General features: G+C 44.0%; 1 protein-coding gene across 1 annotated transcript; it reads right to left on the bottom strand.

The window, feature by feature from the left end:
- Positions 1–1,775: 1,775 nt before the first annotated feature.
- Positions 1,776–17,752, bottom strand: LOC119373802 (uncharacterized). The gene is made up of 5 exons (XM_037643858.2): positions 17,637–17,752; positions 9,593–9,725; positions 8,364–8,509; positions 4,614–4,743; positions 1,776–2,451 (listed from the first exon to the last, which is right to left on the bottom strand). Exons 1-5 carry the CDS (start codon positions 17,686–17,688, stop codon positions 2,190–2,192), a joined length of 723 nt encoding a protein of 240 aa, XP_037499786.1. The 5' UTR covers positions 17,689–17,752; the 3' UTR covers positions 1,776–2,189.
- Positions 17,753–19,029: the final 1,277 nt, after the last annotated feature.

Raw genomic sequence — 19,029 nt, 5'->3', positions numbered from 1 at the left:
GCCCGTGCAAAAGAGGGAGTGTGTAACAAGCGTCGAAATCTTCGGTGCAAGAACAGACGCAGGAGGAAGCACTGATGACCCCACTAGGTTTCACATGAAACTGATGCGAACAAAAAAATGAACACTGACTGCTTAGAATCTGTGTATTTTAATTTGACTCCCTTATAGAAATAAATTTCTAAAAATGGGTTTAGACAATCTATAGACTTTCTAAATATATTTTTGTAAGGGTTCAGCGTCTAGCACTCTAGATGGGGGTGGGGTGTAGGGGTGAAAGCTGTGTAGAAGACGACAAGTGGCATCGTCATCATCGGAATCTGTGTGTGTGCCAAAGGGCGGTAGAGTTTAGGGCTTCACCGTAGGGAAGACAGGTCATCCTTTTCTCGACAGAGTCACATTAACATGAAGCAAAAAAGCCAAATGCAAAAACACCCACTTGCATCGCATTGAAAACCCGTTCACAAACATCGAGCGGCTAAAATTAATCGAAGTACTGAACAACAGCGGGCGTCATCATGTGATCAATGTTCTCGGCCGTAAAACTTCAGGACAATCTAATTCAGTACGATTTGACACGTCTTCAGGCTTCATGTGGCCCTCGATGACGTTGCTCTTCGGATAATACTTGTGCAATATTTCGGCGCAAAATCGTTCTCATTTTTATTTTGCATTTTCGTTGATTACGGGTCACGCGAAGGCGCTACGCAGTTTGAGAAAATGCAAACACCAGAAGACGTGAAATGAAATAGATAATTCGAAATGCATGCTTCCGATAATTTAAGTTGTCAGTGCTTTTTGTTTAGCCGATCTTAAGTCACGTTGGAAAATAGAGCGATTTCGAAGGAACTCTGTGGAAGGGCTTTTTCCTTCTCTTCCTCCAGGCATTGCTTCTTTGCTTCCTGGATAATTGTTCTCGTTTCGCCCACTTGTGCCAGCGGATGTTACCATGTACGCACACATAGTTATTCATCATGTGTGGTTAATGGTATTGACATATGAAGCGAAATATGGAGGTCAACTAAGAAACTTCAAAGGTTATCATGGCGCGAAAAGCGACGAAACGAAACAAAAAAAATACAGTCGTGATGTTAGGCAAAAGGAATAGAGTTAACATAGAACAAACCCTTGTAGGCAATAGCCCATTTAACATTTTAACGGGAAAAATGGTGTTTAGCATACCATTTATTGTATAGTGCAAATAAGTAGATGGTATACTAGATAACTGAAGAGAACGCAACCCCGCAAGACAGGGACGTAGAATGTTCATAGCAATGGACAGCGTTCGTTCAAGTTTTTGGTTATCATCCCTGCCGCTTTGCGCTGCGTTGGCCCCAATTATCTGTGAATTAATGTGCCCGAAATAAAATCCTACTTTGTCTGCTAGACTTACATTCGGATGCATCAATAAAAGGAAGGGCGTTCGATGATGTCAGGTAATCAGCTAGGCGAATAAAATTCTAAACTTGTGGTCATGCATAAATAGGGTAATGAGATCAAAGGGAGAAGATATCTATCTGGAGAGGACATTATGAGAAGTGATTATACAGAAGAATAAAATGTTAAAAACATGTCCAGCAAACTACCGGATAGAGGCGGCAGTCGTATATACTTGCGGTATTCATTCTGGATTCCCATACAGCACAAACAGATAGAGAGGAAAACATGATACAAGAGCAATAATTTACAGCATCAAGAGTGCCGCCATCAGGGAATTCAAGTCACCACATTGTAGTAATTGTAGAAGTAAATTCTCTATTTAGAAGGAATCTTAAATTCCTGCACTGCGTCTTTCTGCCTGTTGAATATTTTCTGGTTACGTTGGTCGTATGGTGCCCGTAGACGCTTCCTGCGCATACGATGGCATTTCACATATCATAGTGTCTTTGTTCTTTTTTTTCTTTGTGTCTTACATATTCAGTTCCTCTTTCCTGCAGTTGTGGCTGCACTGGGCAGTTTCAGTTCATGCAGTCGTTTATTCTGCATTGCTACACAACGTGATAAAAAATGCTTATTTTCAGTTTTTGCGTATTTATTGCTCTTCATGTTATCACAACACTGGTGCTAAACTCCCACATCTTGAGAAATTCACAAACAGAAGTTATTGTGCTATGCCACTGGTCTTTCTTTGCTTTCGCAGCCTCAGCGGAACTGTCTACGGCTCGTTTACACCTACGTGCTCATCCACAGGACTAGTGCCTGTTGAAAAAGGCGGCAGCGTGGTCTATGGCCAGCTCGATCAGTCCCTTCTTGCCAAAGTCCTTCGAGTCTGACGGGAGAGTAAGCTTTGGCAGAGTCCGGCATGCATCCGAGTCCCGACTGTACTCGCCACAAATAAGACTAAGCGGCTCGCCGAACACCTTGTCCAGGATGCTCGTCATGAACTCCTTTGCAGGTGTGCCGGAACAGTTCTCCAGTGCTTCACCGAAGCAGTCCTTGGTATCGTGGTATCCACTGCATGCGTGAAGATGAATTTTTGATATATTTTTTGGCATGCCATGAGCATTTCCGTTCATGAAATGTCCACGCAAAAAGCCAGCAAACCAGACACAGCAGTTCCGTGAAAGCGGTAACCTTCTTTGTTTTTACATCCCAGCGTTAATTATTAAGGCGAAAGCCGTCTATGCCTCATGCAAAGTTGTCTCATAATTCATGGCGTGAGAATGAAAAAGTACAAGAAATGTCACGGGACTGCTCCAGCATGGCTCGAGGCGCGCGAGCTGCACTATCACTTCGCCCATGCGGCGTTCGCGACACTCGGTCTGCTGACGGCTACGGAGCAAGGCGGAAAGGACGCACGATGGAACAGGCCAAGGAAGTTTAAAAAAGTGTTAGTCACAATGGCAGAGAGCAGTGGAATCACCCCTGTAGAGTCTACGGGAGAGAGAGCATTGAATAGAGGTAAACTTTTGCCATGTGTGGGTAGACCAGCCCCGTCTGCCCCCACAACATGGCAGCAGATGCGACAGTTAGGAAGAGCGCGGCGCAAATACAACGGGAAGAATAACCGAGAGCAAGTTTTATAACGTAAAGAACATGTATACATAGACAAGCAATACAGTAAACAATAGTTTTCTACAAATGCAGTCAGACCATACAGTATATAGTGAATAGTTTCTAATAATTTTTGTTCCACCTTAGAACACGCAACTCTCTTCGGACTCGTATTTGTTTAAAATTCTTGCAAGGCATATGAAGACCGCCGTTGCTTTTCAGTTTGTGGATTTCTGATTTCATGGGCGATAGCGGCTGATGCTCATACAGGGTAGGAAGCTTCGCTATGTTGAACTTGCGAAATAGATCTGTAGTGTGGGAATTGTATGCAGAGCTTGTTTGCAATCTCTAGTACTGCATGTTTCCCTAATCCAAATAAGGCAGTTCAGGGAAGGATGGAAGCTTGAAGAGATGAAAAATCATTAAATACCGGGTGTCTCCGCAGCCAACGCATTGACCAGCGATCTTCTCAACATCATTTGCCCTTCCCTACTCTTGTTCCAAACGTTTTCGTGCGTTTCAGTGTTGTAACTAGCCTACCAATTGACTTCGTCGTGTCATTGCCGCAAACCAAGTGGCAATATCGCAAATGAGATGCTAAAGCAGTGTTGTTGGACATTAGCTCTCGAGTGACAGGTTAAAAGCGCTGAACTTTTCCCAATATACGTAGTGCCATGGACAGTTTTGTTTGTATATTTCCAGTGTGAAAATACCATAACATAGCTTCATGGACAAAGACACCACTGTTTATGCTGTGCAGAGAAGTTCTTTTTCAGTGTCATTACACTGCAGCGGATTAAGGCGAAAATTGATTTCCACAGCTTGAACGAGAATTGCACTTGTTTTCGCACAGTTTATTTGCAGACATTTAGAGCTTGAGCATTACGCATCTTATTAAACAATATGTTGACGGTTCTGCAAAGTCGTTTCCATTGCTCCCTGTGAAAATTTTTCTAATGTCGTCGGCATACATGACGTAATGAGTGGAACTATCTATACACAAAAGGCAGTTAATGTAACTATTAAAAACAGCGGACCCAGAACACTTCCCTGGGGTAGGCCATCTTTTGTTCCCTGCATGCGCCAAATTATTACTGTTCAAGTGTACTGTTGGTGTCAAAAGTGTATGATAAAGTTCAGGCGAAGCCTTATTTGAGTTGACTTCAACGCCTGAATTTCAGATTATTAATGAGATAGCTTAGCTTACGTAAGGCGGGAGCCCTGTATCCAATTATCTCAAGCCAAGAGTGTTCTCTTTGTGCATTTAAAATAATTTTTGTATTTCCACTAATGACCTCAGATACTTTGATCTATTATTTCGTTGTCTGTCTCACCAGCTTGTTGCATAATGTTCAAACAACCAATCAGTGAAGCTACTAGGTTTATTTTCCTACCATGTAACAAGCTCGACAACGCTGTCTTATGTTTATGAAATCACGATATGTCCTCTAAAGTTCTCCGCTTTCAAGGTGTCCCCACTGTGGGCCCACAACCGTCTACTTTCAAGCGATTCGCGTGTCCTACCGGTTAAGAAGAAACAGTGCGACACCGGTCAGCTACCGTTGATGTCTACGGCGTGGTTTCCTGAGACGAATGCCATCGAATGCGCGTTACACACTTACCAGCAAGCGTAGCCGATGGTCTGGCCCCGAGGTGCAGTCACTCCGACCTCCATCTGGTCACGCATCTTGGCGTAGCATTTGTTGATTGCTGTGCCGGCTTTGTTCGTGCACACGATGCTTTTGTGGTAATCTGCAAACCGACACAGGAAAGGCTGGAATCTGGACATCAGCGTCAGAGTTCACGTTCAGTTGATTCAGACAGGCGTGTTTTAAGCAAGCTTGAAGCCTGCGGTAACAAAACTGAGTAACGCAAATAAATACGAGATTCCAGCACGCCTGGTGGGATAGCAACATTTCTAGTCGTCAGTTATGCACAATAAATTCTACAGGAATGTTCAAAACTATTCAGTAGACAGACAGACAGACAGACAGACAGACAGACAGACAGACAGACAGACAGACAGACAGACAGACAGACAGACAGACAAAAATTTATTTGGGTCCTGAGAAACAATTATATTTTATAGCAACGCCACGGGCGGCTCCCAAGTGGGGACGGGAAGGCCTAGCCTTACCGCCGCATCATCGGCTCTCTGGACAGCCTCTAGTTGTGGTAGAAACTCTGAATTTCGTAAGCCAGACTCCGGGTGTTTTTCTTTAACAATCAAGATTTTCATTGCGAGAGCAATTATATGGACACTCTCAGCTGATTTTTGCCGTCGCCGTCACCGTCATGCCCCAGATATGTATATGTATATATATATATATATATATATATATATATATATATATATATATATATATATATATATATATATATATATAAAGGCACAACGAAAAATAAAACAGACGAAAAAAATTCGAAGCAGCCGACCGGGGATTCGAACCATCCACCCCTCGCTCCCCAGCCCGCTGCATTAGACAACTCGACCATGCCCCATGCATGCGCCGGGAGAAATAGCGGCGAGCTATTTATATACGTCATTTACCACTGGTAGTAGGCAAATGTCGGAGGAGCTTGAGCAAGTTTTCTATCATGCAACGTTCCTAATTTTCTTTCAAATTGAAAACTGCCCCTTAGACGCGCACAACAAAGTGGCCATTTTTCGTACCCACTTGTGATGTGGAAGGAAAAAAAAGGTCACAGTGTCGCCGCAACGGCGAAGCAATGAATGCAATAGCAACAAATTGGAATGTAACGCGAAGAACGGAAAGCAGCTCGAAATTGCCAGCGCGTCGCTCGAGCCCAAAGGACGCACGCAAAAGAACGCACACAGGACGAGTGCGAACTATCATGCGTCATAGCTCGATACTTGAAACGCACTGCTGAAACATAAACCAGGACGCACGAAACGAACGAACAGGTACACACAAGACGAGCGCGAACTAAATGTCGCAGTTTTTACTTATTTCTGTTTGAACAGCGCGCTCTTTTCGCAAACCCGGCCGCTGGAGCGAGCGAAGTGACCTTCGTACGCGCTGTGACTTCAGCGCGGACATCGCGGGAAAAGCACAACACATACAACCCCCCGCTCCACCCCCCGCCCGCCCCTTTTTTTTCCTTGAGATAAGCGCACGAAGGCGACCACGCACTTTAGGGCGAAGAGCCTCGGTGTTCGCAGGAGCGGGGCGACGACCTTTAAAGCGCACCCAGCGCGCACATCGCGCCATCTCGCTGGTGAGTAAAGAAGCACGCTGAAGTAAACGATGTATATAAATAGCTCACCGTTAGCATGCTGAAAGGCGCTACTCTCCGTGGCTTAGCCGTCTAAAAGCCGTCTAACAGCCGTCTAACAGACGGCTTAGCCGTCTAACAGTTTAAATGCACATATATACCCTATAAAGTGGACGGGGGGATGACCGCCGCCGTAGCTCAGTGGTAGAGCTTCGAACGCGTTATTCGGAGGTCGCAGGTTCGGTCCCTGCCGGCGGCAAGTTATCTTTTCGTCCGCTTTACTTTCTTCACATTTATGTCCCAATTATTAGAAATAACATCCCCTGTACTTTGCTTGGCATTATTGTCTGTTAGTCCTCATTAACATTGTGTCTAATAAAGAAAAACGAGCCCTTAAAAGCAATCTTTGGCCCTAAAGTTAATAATTCAAAGATCAAATAACGAATTTCTGAAAGTTTTTCCGTGTCGGCGTAGAGTTGGTCTGCGAAGGCGACACGGGCTCGAGTGTCCTAAAATTTTAAATTAAAATCTGTATTGTCTAAAAAAAAAATAAACCAGCTCTACTTCGCGAACATTATCGAATCAGCGAAGCTTATGCCCGTCCTTCATCAGGCTATATCGTACTTGTATGTTTTTGAAGTCTTCCGCTCGTTGACGCTTAGCTTCGGCCTCTCTTTCGCGAACATCGCGGTTGTCTCGGCGACGACATGTCCGCTCTCTCGTCACCTCTCGCTGACGCTCGCGTCGGGTGGCTTCTCCATCGGGAGAATGAGAAATGTTCGCCATCTTGAACGTGGAAATTCTTGAACACTGCCACTGACACGGTATTTTACACTCCACTGCGCCTCAACCTCACTCCATCTAGGCGCGCTCTTCGAAGGTTCGCTCCTCGACGTCCACCACCCTCGCCTTCGCCTCTTGAAGCACGTGCAGCTCTCCCCTTCCTACCGAGCCCCACTGTCGTCACACTGCGGGGTCACGGGATCACCGCTACCACAACCCCGGACATGAAAGCCTCGACTAAGAACAGCTACGCTGTTCTTAGTTAAAAAAAAAAAAACACCCTAGATAACGTAAGATGAAACCGTACGTTTTGGCAAGCCCCGTGTTGCGCCGCAACTATAGACTAGAACAATGGTTCTCAAATGGGGGTTCCACGGACCCCCCTCGGTTCCGCGGAGACCCATTTAAATAAAAGCCACGTACTTCACACTGCATGCTATGTTGTGACCCCGTCCTCACCTTTCATTCTCTCACTGCAAAGGGTCCCTCATCTATTCAACCGGTTCACAAGGGTCCCCAAAAGTTCAGCCAATTTTGCCATTCCACAGGCGATACAAATTTCTTGAGTCCGGCTCTACGGCGTGCCTCAGAATCGTATACAAAGCCCTAGAAATCACTATCATCACCAGTCACTCTTTGTCGACAGGACGTGTGCATTGAGTCTCAAAAAGTACCATAACCAACGTAATCGCGGCACTGGGAGTAGTCCGATAGTTCTGATATTTCAAACGTCCCATGTATTTGTATGTCATATATCGCATGACTGCCTAATTAGACACCAAGTGTTTGTTCGTAATCGAGAGGTGTTACTGTACTATAGGCATGCGCAGGGAGGGGTGGAGCAAGGGGGGGGCACCAAGTCTGGCTCATACCTTTGCTCAGCTTGCCTAATCTTTCGAGTTATGGCCACGGCGCTTTCGACTATAGTGCGGCTAAGACCACAGATAATGCAAAGCAATCACGTTTTACATTTACTTCCGCAAAACAGGGGACCAGAGGCACGCCGTTGTCAGACGCTTCATTCATTTGGCATCCATTGCGAAGCTCCTTTTCTTTCGAACTCAACAAACAAGGGAAAGGGGGTGCTGCGTTGAATATTCCCCACCCCCTTGCGCGCGCCTATGACTGTACTAACTCCAGCGTGACCATAAGCCAGACACGCTAAAAGAGTAAGCGCTAAAAATCAATGAGCACAAAGGAGCGCAGACAATGGACTTGTGGTTTGTGCTCGTGCCCTTCTTTGTGCTCGTCGATTTTTGGCGCTTATTCTTTCAACGTTCATGGATAGCCAACTAGCCCAACAGTCTGTCCCGCTAAAATAAGCCAGAATATTTGAGCGAAATGTTACGCACTTTCATTCTCTTCTGTGCCTTCCGTGCAGATGGCCTCGTATTCTTCTTCCATCGACTGTAGAGCTATAATGATCGCCGCTCGTGGAACGCCATCCAAGCATTTCTTCGCGAACTCCTGGGTGCAGGAGATCTGCATCTGCAGGAACCTGCGGGTCCAATTTGAAATAGTGCGCAACATGTGAAACAAAAAGCGAAGACTTGCAGTAACGCTTGCTTGACAGTTATTCCCGTCCTTTATCAAGCAACACGAAATGTTCGATTGCAATAAGTGTATCGAGTAGTGAGGAACCGGCATATAGAAATGTTCGTTGTGTGGCCGCTTTGTGGCTCCAGCGTCCTTATTGCGTACTACACCAATAACGTTGCCACTGGAGCTACTTGGTATCACTTCAACTTATCACGCGCTGCCAGGTACTGGTGAGGACCACAGGAACGAAAGACCCACGCGCATCGCCCTCTGTGTGTGTCCTTCGTTCCTGTGGTCCTCATCATACCAGTCATCACGTTATAAGATGAAGTACAACATCGCAGTTTTGTGGCATAAAGCGCCCCCAACATATTTCCCAACCACACTATAATGAGGCGAGCGCTGACGCGTAAACACGTGTTCTGCAAGATACACCATCTCCATTATTAATGAATGTGGTGTTCGGTCCATTTTGTCTATATACCGTGTCTACATACGGACGCGAGAAGACGAAAATTTGGAGGCGGGGTCTACGCCTGTCATTTCCTTTCCCGCTTTTTCGAGGTAGGAGTGGCCTTTTGGTATTTTATTTTTTTGTCTTCGTGTACTTTGCCTTTCTATTGCCCCTAAATGATTCCTTGACAAAAAAAAAAACAAATAGTTAATGCCAGCTGCTGCTTGCAAGCAAAAAAAAAAGTGAATGGGAAATCAACGCAACTTTATTCGGATAAGTTTAAATTTGCCGCTTAGCTCGACCGCGTTGAAACTAGCACTGAGATATGCAAGTCCCTCACAGAAGATAAAGGTATGGTAACTATTACGCGAATCACTTACACGTAGTTACATTAAATCATTTTAGACGAACAGATACTTTTACTAGTTTTAATGATATCTGGTTCTAATAAGAAGCGCTAAACGCACAAGATGCAAAAGTAAAACTAGACAAGGCAAACGCTTAAATCAGTTACATTACATTAAATCACATTACATCATCGCATCACATCTATAGCTACATTAAATCGCACACAGTTAAATGACTTACAGGCAGTTTTCTTCGAACTCCTTCCCGCCTTCTGGTAGAGTGGTGACGTTGCTGAACACGAGGTAGTCGGAGCCGCAAGCGGTCAGCTGTTCCCTCGTACAACTGGGCTTGAAGGATAGTTCTTCACACGAGGCTGAGGCGATGTTCCATTGGGCACAGCGACATAATGACAAATAAAAAATAGCGTGTCGGTTATATAGGAGAACAAACCAATCATTGACATCGGTGAAAAAACTTTAAGTTGATAGAGTTAACTGTAGCTGTGCAAAATCCACTTGTGGAAACGCTCAGGGTAGCGAAGCGGAATGTCGCAGAATTTACCGGCGTCGTGTAGCATCAGCTTCAGGTACGCTGGAAAGTTTTCATTAATAATATGTGTAGCGGTACACGTTAAACGCAAGTGGTTGTATGCCTTGCTCGTCAGCCACCGCGTTGCACGTTGTATTTTTGAGAAGCCATAAGATCCACAAGTAAACCGTGAAAAACTCAGAGCTTCGTGTTTTCGTACATACTTGCTGTAGTCAAGTGACATTACTTTCCAGCAAATAGCTCGCGGTGGAAAAAATGGAAGGTGGCGCACTACAAAACTAGGAATTCAACGCTGATATGCTCATTTTGACGCATTTTACAGAGCAAGATAATCAGCATATTGTGTCTTGCTTTCTTGTCGCTAGAATAATCCGTCTGTTCGGCTGATAGGCCGATGTTCTGCAGACCACATCTGTCTTTTAAATGCGAAGCATTTCTTAGCGAACCTCAGGCACTTTGGGCGTTTCTATCTACGTATCTATCTATCTATCTATCTATCTTTCTAGCCGCCTACGTCTGGGCGCTCTCCTGGTCGTCTCTATAACTTCTAATATACCAAAATTGGCATAGCAGGGGATCAGTGTATGTTGAACGCGATTCACTGGTCATGACATGAATAACGCAAGATACCTGCCGCGTACGTCATGAAACCCTTTCTCTCAGTCACGTGTGGCACACACCCGCATACCAGAGTTTAAGTTATGCGGGTATGTGCCACAGGTGATACAAAGTCTCAATCAACACAGTAAACGCGAACACACACATTGACACGCAAGGAAAGTGATAATAATAATAATTGTTGGGGCTTTAATTTTGACCATCTGGTATTGTTTAACGTGTACCGAGATCACACAGCACACGGGCATCTAGCATTTTGCATTCATCGCAATGCGACCACTGCGGCCGGGATCGAACCCGCGACTTTCGGTTCAGCAGCCGAGCACCGTAACCGCTACACCACCGTGGCGGACGTAAGGAAAGTGAGGAAGCTGAAGACAGAACACCCCTGGAAGACGGTCAACTACCATGCACTCGTTAGCGTGGTCCGCAACGTGGACCACGTCGATTACGCAAGGACCGGGGTCAATGATTCCTACAATAAATCTGCCGAGAGAACCAAGCCTCTCATCATTACCGGTGGCTTCAACATTGATTTATGAAGACCCAACAAGGCCCGGTCTTTATACTATGGGAAAGACGGCTTGGATGTGGACAGGGCATTAAAAGACCTCGCTGCCACGTGCAGGACAGGAAGTGTCATAAATCATTTCATCGTAAGAGGCATCCAGGATTTCTACCAGCTGTGCTATACCTCGCACTTCACTACACTTAGACCCCTCGTAGCCGTGATCACGAACGGATCCGATTAACAAGTCCGGTCCAGCTGCTGGTGCTCACTGATCACGGTGATAATGACCTTGATCAAGAACTGTCAAGAACCCCTTCTACACATACACACGGGTTCGTGAAACGCGCGTGTATTCCCATCATAACAGATAAGTACAAGCATAAAAACTGTAACGCAACTGTAACAACTGCAACTGTGACTGTACCGTACGTGCTGTGCGCCTGCGTGCGCCACTCGGCTTTGTGTATATCCAGGGAAACTTTCCTTAATGAAGCTTAGTTGCGAGTAACGCCTGTCCTGTGCATTTGTGTTTCTTCTTTGTGCTGTTCGGATTCGCGCTATCTAGTATTGAAGAATATAAGCACTACATATCAGCTTACCGCGTCTGGTGATGGTAACACCCTTGTTGCTGTTGGCATCGTTACGCAACTGTAAACAACTGGTTATACAAAACATATGCGACTATTCAGCATATGAGTGTGTTTATACCACTTTCAGATTTCTCTAGCGTCATTCCGTAACGTTTCGCTCAAGTTGAAAAATTATGCCACAGTACCCATCCCGCGCATGCTTCGCATAACATCGATTCCCACGGTACGTGGGATCTGCCGAATTTTTTGTAGGGAAAGTATTATTGGTGAGCTGATACTTCAAAGTGCGCTCCCTGAAATGGAGTTAACTCACCATTTTTCGCGGCAATTTTTTTCTTTTCTCTGAAATCTTTACGCCGTCTGACTGTACGGCACGATAGAAGTGTCTGTGCTGAAAAATTAAATTCTAAGCAGCGGTGCATTCAAGATATCATGCCAGTTCTCCTGTCTTGTCATTTAGACACCTGTATCTTTGCCATATGTTCTGTCAGCTATATAACAATAATACGCTTTAGCTCACGTCTTTCTGCAGCCAATATACACATATTGTGTATGGCTACACGCACGCGTCTTCACTCTGTGTGCATTTGTTTGTTTGTTTGTTTGTTTGTTTGTTTGTTTGTTTGCGTACGTGCGTACGTACGTGCGTGTATGTGGGTGTGTGTGTGTGTGTGGTAATGCTGCCGATGTCGGTTTCTCTTAACGCTGTCGCATTTAAATTACCAATGTCTGTTCTCGCCGTTCCTGGGTAGATATAAACAATCACCTGTGGCGCACATCCGTACACAGCGGCCCGTAGTAAACGGGTATGTGCCACACGTGTCTGGAGGGAGGGGTTTTCGACGTAGGCGACAAAATTTTCATTTCATAACTTGACAGTCATATTCGTCAAATCATCTTACGTCGCCCCCCCCCCCCCCCACCCATGCCAATCATGGTCTACACCAAGTTGAGGAGGCGATCATGAGAGCACTCAGACGTAGGCGGCTAGATAGATAGATAGATAGATAGATAGATAGATAGATAGATAGATAGATAGATAGATAGATAGATAGATAGATAGATAGATAGATAGATAGATAGATAGATAGATAGATAGATAGATAGATAGATAGATAGATAGATAGAAACGCTCAAAGGGCCTAGGGTCCGCTAAAAAATGCTTCGCATTTAGAACTCCTTTCTAGCGTTACAGTGGAGCTGTTATGCTTTTCGTTGTGCCGTGACCTGAAAACTATAATCATCATGAGCCGGCACTTGCTCTCTTCATCCTCTTCTTCACCTTCTACTTGGCTTCCAGAACACGCACGCTGATTTGTCTGGCTTGGAATGCGATAACTCTGATGGGCAAAAGAACCAGTACAGAGACAGAGAATGAAAGAAAGATAGAAAAAAAGAAAGAAATAGAGAGAAAGGGATAGAAGGCTGAAGAACGAGCACAGAGATAGAAAGCGAGAAATGGAGAAAACAAATAGAAGAAAGAGAGAAAAGAGATAGAAATACGGAGATAGAAATAGACAGAGAGAGAGCGAGATGGAAAGAAACATAAGCAAGAAAAATGAGAAAGAAAATAGCGAGAGCAAGCATAGACATGTGTAATATTATATAGCATAGAGTATCAAGGGGTTGGAAATGGAAGTGATGTTGGCAGGAGGCAAAGGAGGAGGGCAACGCCACCAGCTCCGTCGCTTCCTTAGTCTTTGGACCACTACTGCGTACCTGCCCCAATTCTTTTCCTTCTTCTTCCTCGAGCCCTAGAATATATAGAACTTAAAACTTGTGCCTCACAACCAGTTGGGAGACTCTGCCAAGAAACATGTAGGAAAGGTACAATATTTAAAATATAGAAAAGGAATCATTCTTTTTATTTTGTTTATTAGTAATATTTTTGACCAGAGTGAATAATTGCTACATGAAAGTAGAGGCCGATATGGTTACTTGGGAAGGATAAGTAGTATTAAAATAATAAAAAAAATAGTGTAGAAACAAATTTGGTTGAAAATGAAGCTTTCATTCCCTGATTACAGTGCAAATTTTATTTACTCTGTTATATAATCTTGAACGGCAGCGCATATCTTACCGTCTCTGTGCGTAAGGGTACGCGCCAATAGCACCTAGAAGTTCTTTGTCTTCTTTGGATCACTAGATAGGTCAACGCGGATTGGCACCTTTATACATCTTGCTCATTGCGGTAGCAGCAGAGTAGGGGAAGAGAGGCCTCTTTTTTAAAACCTTGTAACGCTTTCTAAGCTTCCACAGTAGCTTGTACTTATGTGCGTAGTGCCGATATAACCACTGTAAAAATAAAAAAAATCTATTCGCTTTTATTGCGATATCAATTATACTGACACTCTCGACGGATTCCTGCCATCTCCGTGGCCGTCACGTCTCGTATATGTATATGTATGTATATATATACATAAAAGCCTCAAATAAAAATAATTCAGAAGAAAAAAATTACGAAGCGCGCGACCGGTGGTTCGAACCAGCGACCCCTCGCTCCGCAGCACGCTGCCTTAGACAATTACGCCATGCGTCAGTTTTTCTTCTTTAATTCATGGAAAAGTTACCTGTTATTGCTATGAACCGCGCACTACATAATCCGTCACATTCGAATTACCTTGACGTACTCAACACTCACAGTGTTCCCTACAGTAGGAGGCTTTTCAAAAGTCAGGCAAAAACACACACAAACATCCAGAAGTGCAAGCCACCCCGGAACGGGCTCAAAAGTCCCAACACTCGTTCTCCAGTATACTAACGGCAGAGTACACGCGCACGCGGTGTTGGGTGAAGCTCACGGGACGCCACACGTGGCGAAATTAAAATTATTCGAGGCGCGGGTCATGCTGCATTGCTGCTCGCGCTGCGTTTGCGTCTTATCGCTGGCGACCCATGCTAGTTTTTCATTATGGGGCTGTAGCGCCGCGCCACTCGTGGCCAGTCTGCCTGGGAAAAAGAAGAGCGTCCCGTGGCTCGTCCGGAAGAGCGTCCGGTAGCGATACCAGAAAGTCAATTTAGCTATTTAAATCATTCATTTGAGTCGAGGGATATAAGCACCTAAATTAATAATTTTACTCTATGCCTATAGGTTAAAGTTCCCAACCGGTTATTTCGCACTGCCCTAATAACTGGCTCGTTTTTCTACTTCGACACCACCAAATATCACGTTCCGGCTGCCTAGCCAATAAAGTTTCAAAACACACGGTCTAATCTATTACTCATTATGTAACAGCGCGAAAAGGACAGGAAAACTTTGGAAGGCACACATAGGACAGGACAAAGCGCAGCCAACTAGCCAACTAGCCCGGTTTACTGTACTCCTAAACTTAATCCATTACTGTTCATTGTGCTGTAGATTCAATGCTACGCCCAATAAAATAAAGTCTGTAATTTATATTTTGACGTATAGTATACTTACGCATGGAAGAAAACGGGCGCCCGGCGCCTCTGCGAGGCGCCATGTACGGGCATAACCTAAGTTTAGACAATGCCAGGCAACGGTTATAACTTGCACTAGTATGCATATTTATTGTGTTCTTTGAGAAGCTGCTGCGTATCGTTCGTTATTATACCAGGAAAAAATACCTTAAGCGCGCTGAATGAAATATTTTTCCTTGTGAGAGACGTATTACCACCCAGCCCTTCAAGCGACCTTGTTATGTTTCGTTATTGACGCTGCATATCTGCATCTTACTGCCACCTGCTCGTCCACAAGTTTTCCTTAAAGGACTCCTAGCACCACAGTTGCGAACTTGTATTTTTTGTGTTGGTCAATTAAAATGCGCACATAAGTACACCCGACCACGCAGTAGTGGTCAACGTAGTGTTGCTTAGTTTAAGATCGTTTGGATGTTATCGCGAGGGCTCATTTGAGTTGGCAGCACCTCGCTACGTTGCAGTGTTCTCCGAAGGACAAGCGGTTCGCGGAATTGTAAGAACATTAAGAACCAATGATCTTAAACCAGTGCTCGTCGAAGCTATCGTACCAGCATCCGCTGGCTTCTTTTGCTTATAGTCAACCTTGATCATATTTAATCTATATATAGCTTTCGATATTTTCAGGTTGTAGATTACTTATTTTAGCTTTTGGTATCCACACTCGTGAATGGCTGGAAAGGTGATGATGACGACGACAATGATAGTATTGATGATAATATGTGATGTTTTGCATCGTAATTCCTTGCTGACAAAGAAACCGAGCGAACACTATAACTCAGTGGCGTCTCTCAATCTGCTTAATTAAACATGTGAATACAGAGAAAGGGGCTAAGTATGACTCACTGCCAAAACTTCACGCGCTCACGTCCTTGGCAAGTTGAATGTCTCTTCATGTTTGGTAGTCGAAACGAAGTGTGAAACAACATCGCTTCGTTAGGCAAGCAAGTATTCCTGATTGTCTTGAGTTAATCGTACTTACGGGTGAGTTAAGTACCGAGTGAGATACGTACCGAGTACCGAGTAAACGCTGAGTGATTTATTTTTGTCTTTTCAAATACTAACGAAATATTTGTAAATAGTATGTGGGACACAGAACAGCTCTGCCCTTTTAGTTTCAGCTCTGGAATAGTCAGATATTGCTAACACCGAGAAATTAATCTTAAACGCTGACAAAATGAAAAAAAAACAATAAACTATTGATCTACTGCCCAACAAATTCAGGACACGTAATGCACATGCAAGCAGAAAGAGCTCTTTACATCAACCCAGTTGCAACGAAATTTCAGACATGCAGCCATTTCGATGAAAGTGGCCATATTTTTTCTGTAAAATCGTCTCTTTTACAGCTAATGTGTTAATAAAACTAAGTTCTATGCACTACTTGAAAAAAAATAATTAGGAGAATGTTCTCTGCGTTTTTTTTTATATTTCTAGTTCTCTTTTTCCTTCTTTCTTTCTCTCTGCACTCGTTTTCTCGCCTATCAGGGTTGTTGCATCCCACGCTTGGCAAACCGGCGCACATATGAAAGCAAAGCAGAAGAGGAAGGAGAAGATGAAGAGAGCGCGTACTGTTTAACGATGATAATTTTCTATCTGCGACACATGGCAAACCTAGACCGTAACAGCACTGCTTAATAACAAATGACATGAAAGAGAGAATAACGTGAAAAATTGATGCCCCGGAACAAAAGGAAAGCGCTGGCCACCCTGACGCATCGGCGGAGCTGTGTACGGGGCCGGTTGTCGCTTCTTGCAACGACATACAACGATACGAGTTCTATCTCTACCGCTTTAACTAACGCTTCAAGCAAATATTTTGGGAAATGGTAAATATGTTCGTGTATACTTCTTGACTGCAGTCCCTATTGCCGTGAAATTGTAACCACTAGGTTGTAACTAACGTATGAAACGGAAGCAAAAAAAAAAATCTTAATGGAGAAATACCATGTGACAACATGCGCTAATTTTATTCGCTTAGTTTTTTTTTCAGATTTTAAATTTAACGCATGTTCTTTAGTGCAACGAAAAAAAGTTGACATCTTTGTTAGACACACATAGGTATACTAAATGAAAGCGCGGTTTGTAATAACAGCGCAAACGGTGCCAATGAAAAAAAAATTATCCCATATGTTAACACAATCACGTAAGGTAGCGCAACAACGCAGAGACGCAAGCAACGACATGCATAAAGCCCTTGCGAAGTCAGAGCATTCGATTTATTGCCTTTATCCACCGCGATATAATGGACTGTGACCTGATCAGCGTATTGTATTTTTTTTTCTTTCGCTCATGCAATTTCTTTAACAAAGCGAAGGTATACTTGTTTTATTAGTCTCAAAGTGCAAATCATTTTAGCTCTACCACCGGTAACTTGTACAACAAACACCGACTCTGTCAACGATTAGAAACCTGTTCGAGATTATATAAAAGTGAATCACTTTCACCATCTTTCTTCGCACATGATCAACGTCATATTGATCAGTTCTCTCGTTGTTTTAGCTTAATGTCAGTTGTTTCACTTTAAAACGCATTTATGATACATATACGTAATTATCGACCAAAGTCATATTCTTACCGCTGTAGAAGGCCAATGCGGACAATAGGATGAACCACGTTGGGATGCGCATTATGTCTTGCCTTGGAAAGCGTGGTTTTCCCAATGAAACTGGCTGCGTCTTCTGAGCTCTGGACACCTACGCTCGCTTACGGTTTTGAGGAAAGAACAACTATTTTTTTTTCTGTACTTTTTTGGTAGGCGTGGACAGACGCACAAGAGACAGACAAGCAACAACATAAAGCCCGTATGTATACCGTCGCTTTGGCAATCACTTTCGTTATGGCGATTACCCTAGCCCGATCGCATCTTCTCCTGAACGTCAAGAGTGCCCGCTTTCCTGGTCGTGAAATGTGGCACCATAATTTCCCCCTGCTGAGTGAAGGGTGTCAACGCAGAGGAAAAAAATAAATAAAAGAAGTGCATTCGGTTGCACAATAAATTTTTCCTTCGCGAACATAAGGGGGCTTCACTAGTGCTCTTTAATGGGACAACGCACAGCTAGAGTGTGCTAGAACAGGAGTGTGCTCGGAACGAGCTTTGAAAAGTGATGCCCGAACCGAGTCAAAGCGCTTGTGGCGCTGCGATCGGTAGCCTGCAATATGTCGTCGTTCAAAGAGTTGCGCGCGTCTCCATAAATGTGGTGCAAAGGTAGAATGTCTGTTTACCACTGAAATCGATCGGGTTCGATTCGCAGCTGTAGATGATGGGTTTTTATTTCTAGTCTCACTTGCTATAGCTGTATTACTAACTTCAATTGCTACGTGTTGCTACAAAAGGTAACGAGAAACCTGAAGTGAATAAGAACTTCGACAGTGAGCGTAATTATTTGCAGAGCCACTGCGCGGCATTCATCAAAGACGTAAAGTATGGCCTCCGAGGTTTTTGCGAATACGAGACTCGCAACGAGGCTTCACACTTTGAGTTACTTTTTGTAGCAATACGTAGCAACTGAAGCTAGTTTTAAGAAACAAAGGGAAAAAATACAGCTATAACAAGTGACACTAAATATAAAAACCCACCATCTACAGCTGCGATTTGTACCCGGGCCATTTTAGTGGGAAGTGGGCATTCTCACCCCTGCACAGCTTTGGCAGAGCCGCGCGCAAATCTTAAACGACGACGGATTGCAGGCTACCGACCGCAGCGCCACAAGCGGCTTGACCCTGTTTGGGCTTCACTTTCTGTACATTGGTGCTGCGGCCGTTCCTAGCACTCCCCCGTTCTAGTACACTCTAGCACAGCACTGCCATGAAGAGGTGAGAGATCCTTGAACACGGGGTGTCACTGGAGGCAACCTTTCGACATGTGTTTATTATTATTATTATTATTATTATTATTGTTATTATTATTATTATTATTATTATTATTATTATTATTATTATTATTATTATTATTATTATTAAATCTGTTT

Source organism: Rhipicephalus sanguineus, chromosome 11 (genome assembly GCF_013339695.2).
Source record: "Rhipicephalus sanguineus isolate Rsan-2018 chromosome 11, BIME_Rsan_1.4, whole genome shotgun sequence".
NCBI lineage: Eukaryota > Metazoa > Arthropoda > Arachnida > Ixodida > Ixodidae > Rhipicephalus > Rhipicephalus sanguineus.
This window is presented reverse-complemented; position numbering and strand designations above follow the sequence as displayed.

What these genes read in the sequence shown, in the direction of transcription:
- LOC119373802 (XM_037643858.2), bottom strand. Translation starts at nt 17,688, where the DNA reads ATGCGCATCCCAACGTGGTTCATCCTATTGTCCGCATTGGCCTTCTAC. An exon ending in CGCATTGGCCTTCTACAGCG is followed by an intron (nt 9,726 to 17,636) that starts GTAAGAATATGA and finishes ACATCGCCTCAG; the next exon opens with CCTCGTGTGAAGAACTATCC. An exon ending in GAGTTCGAAGAAAACTGCCT is followed by an intron (nt 8,510 to 9,592) that starts GTAAGTCATTTA and finishes TTGGACCCGCAG; the next exon opens with GTTCCTGCAGATGCAGATCT.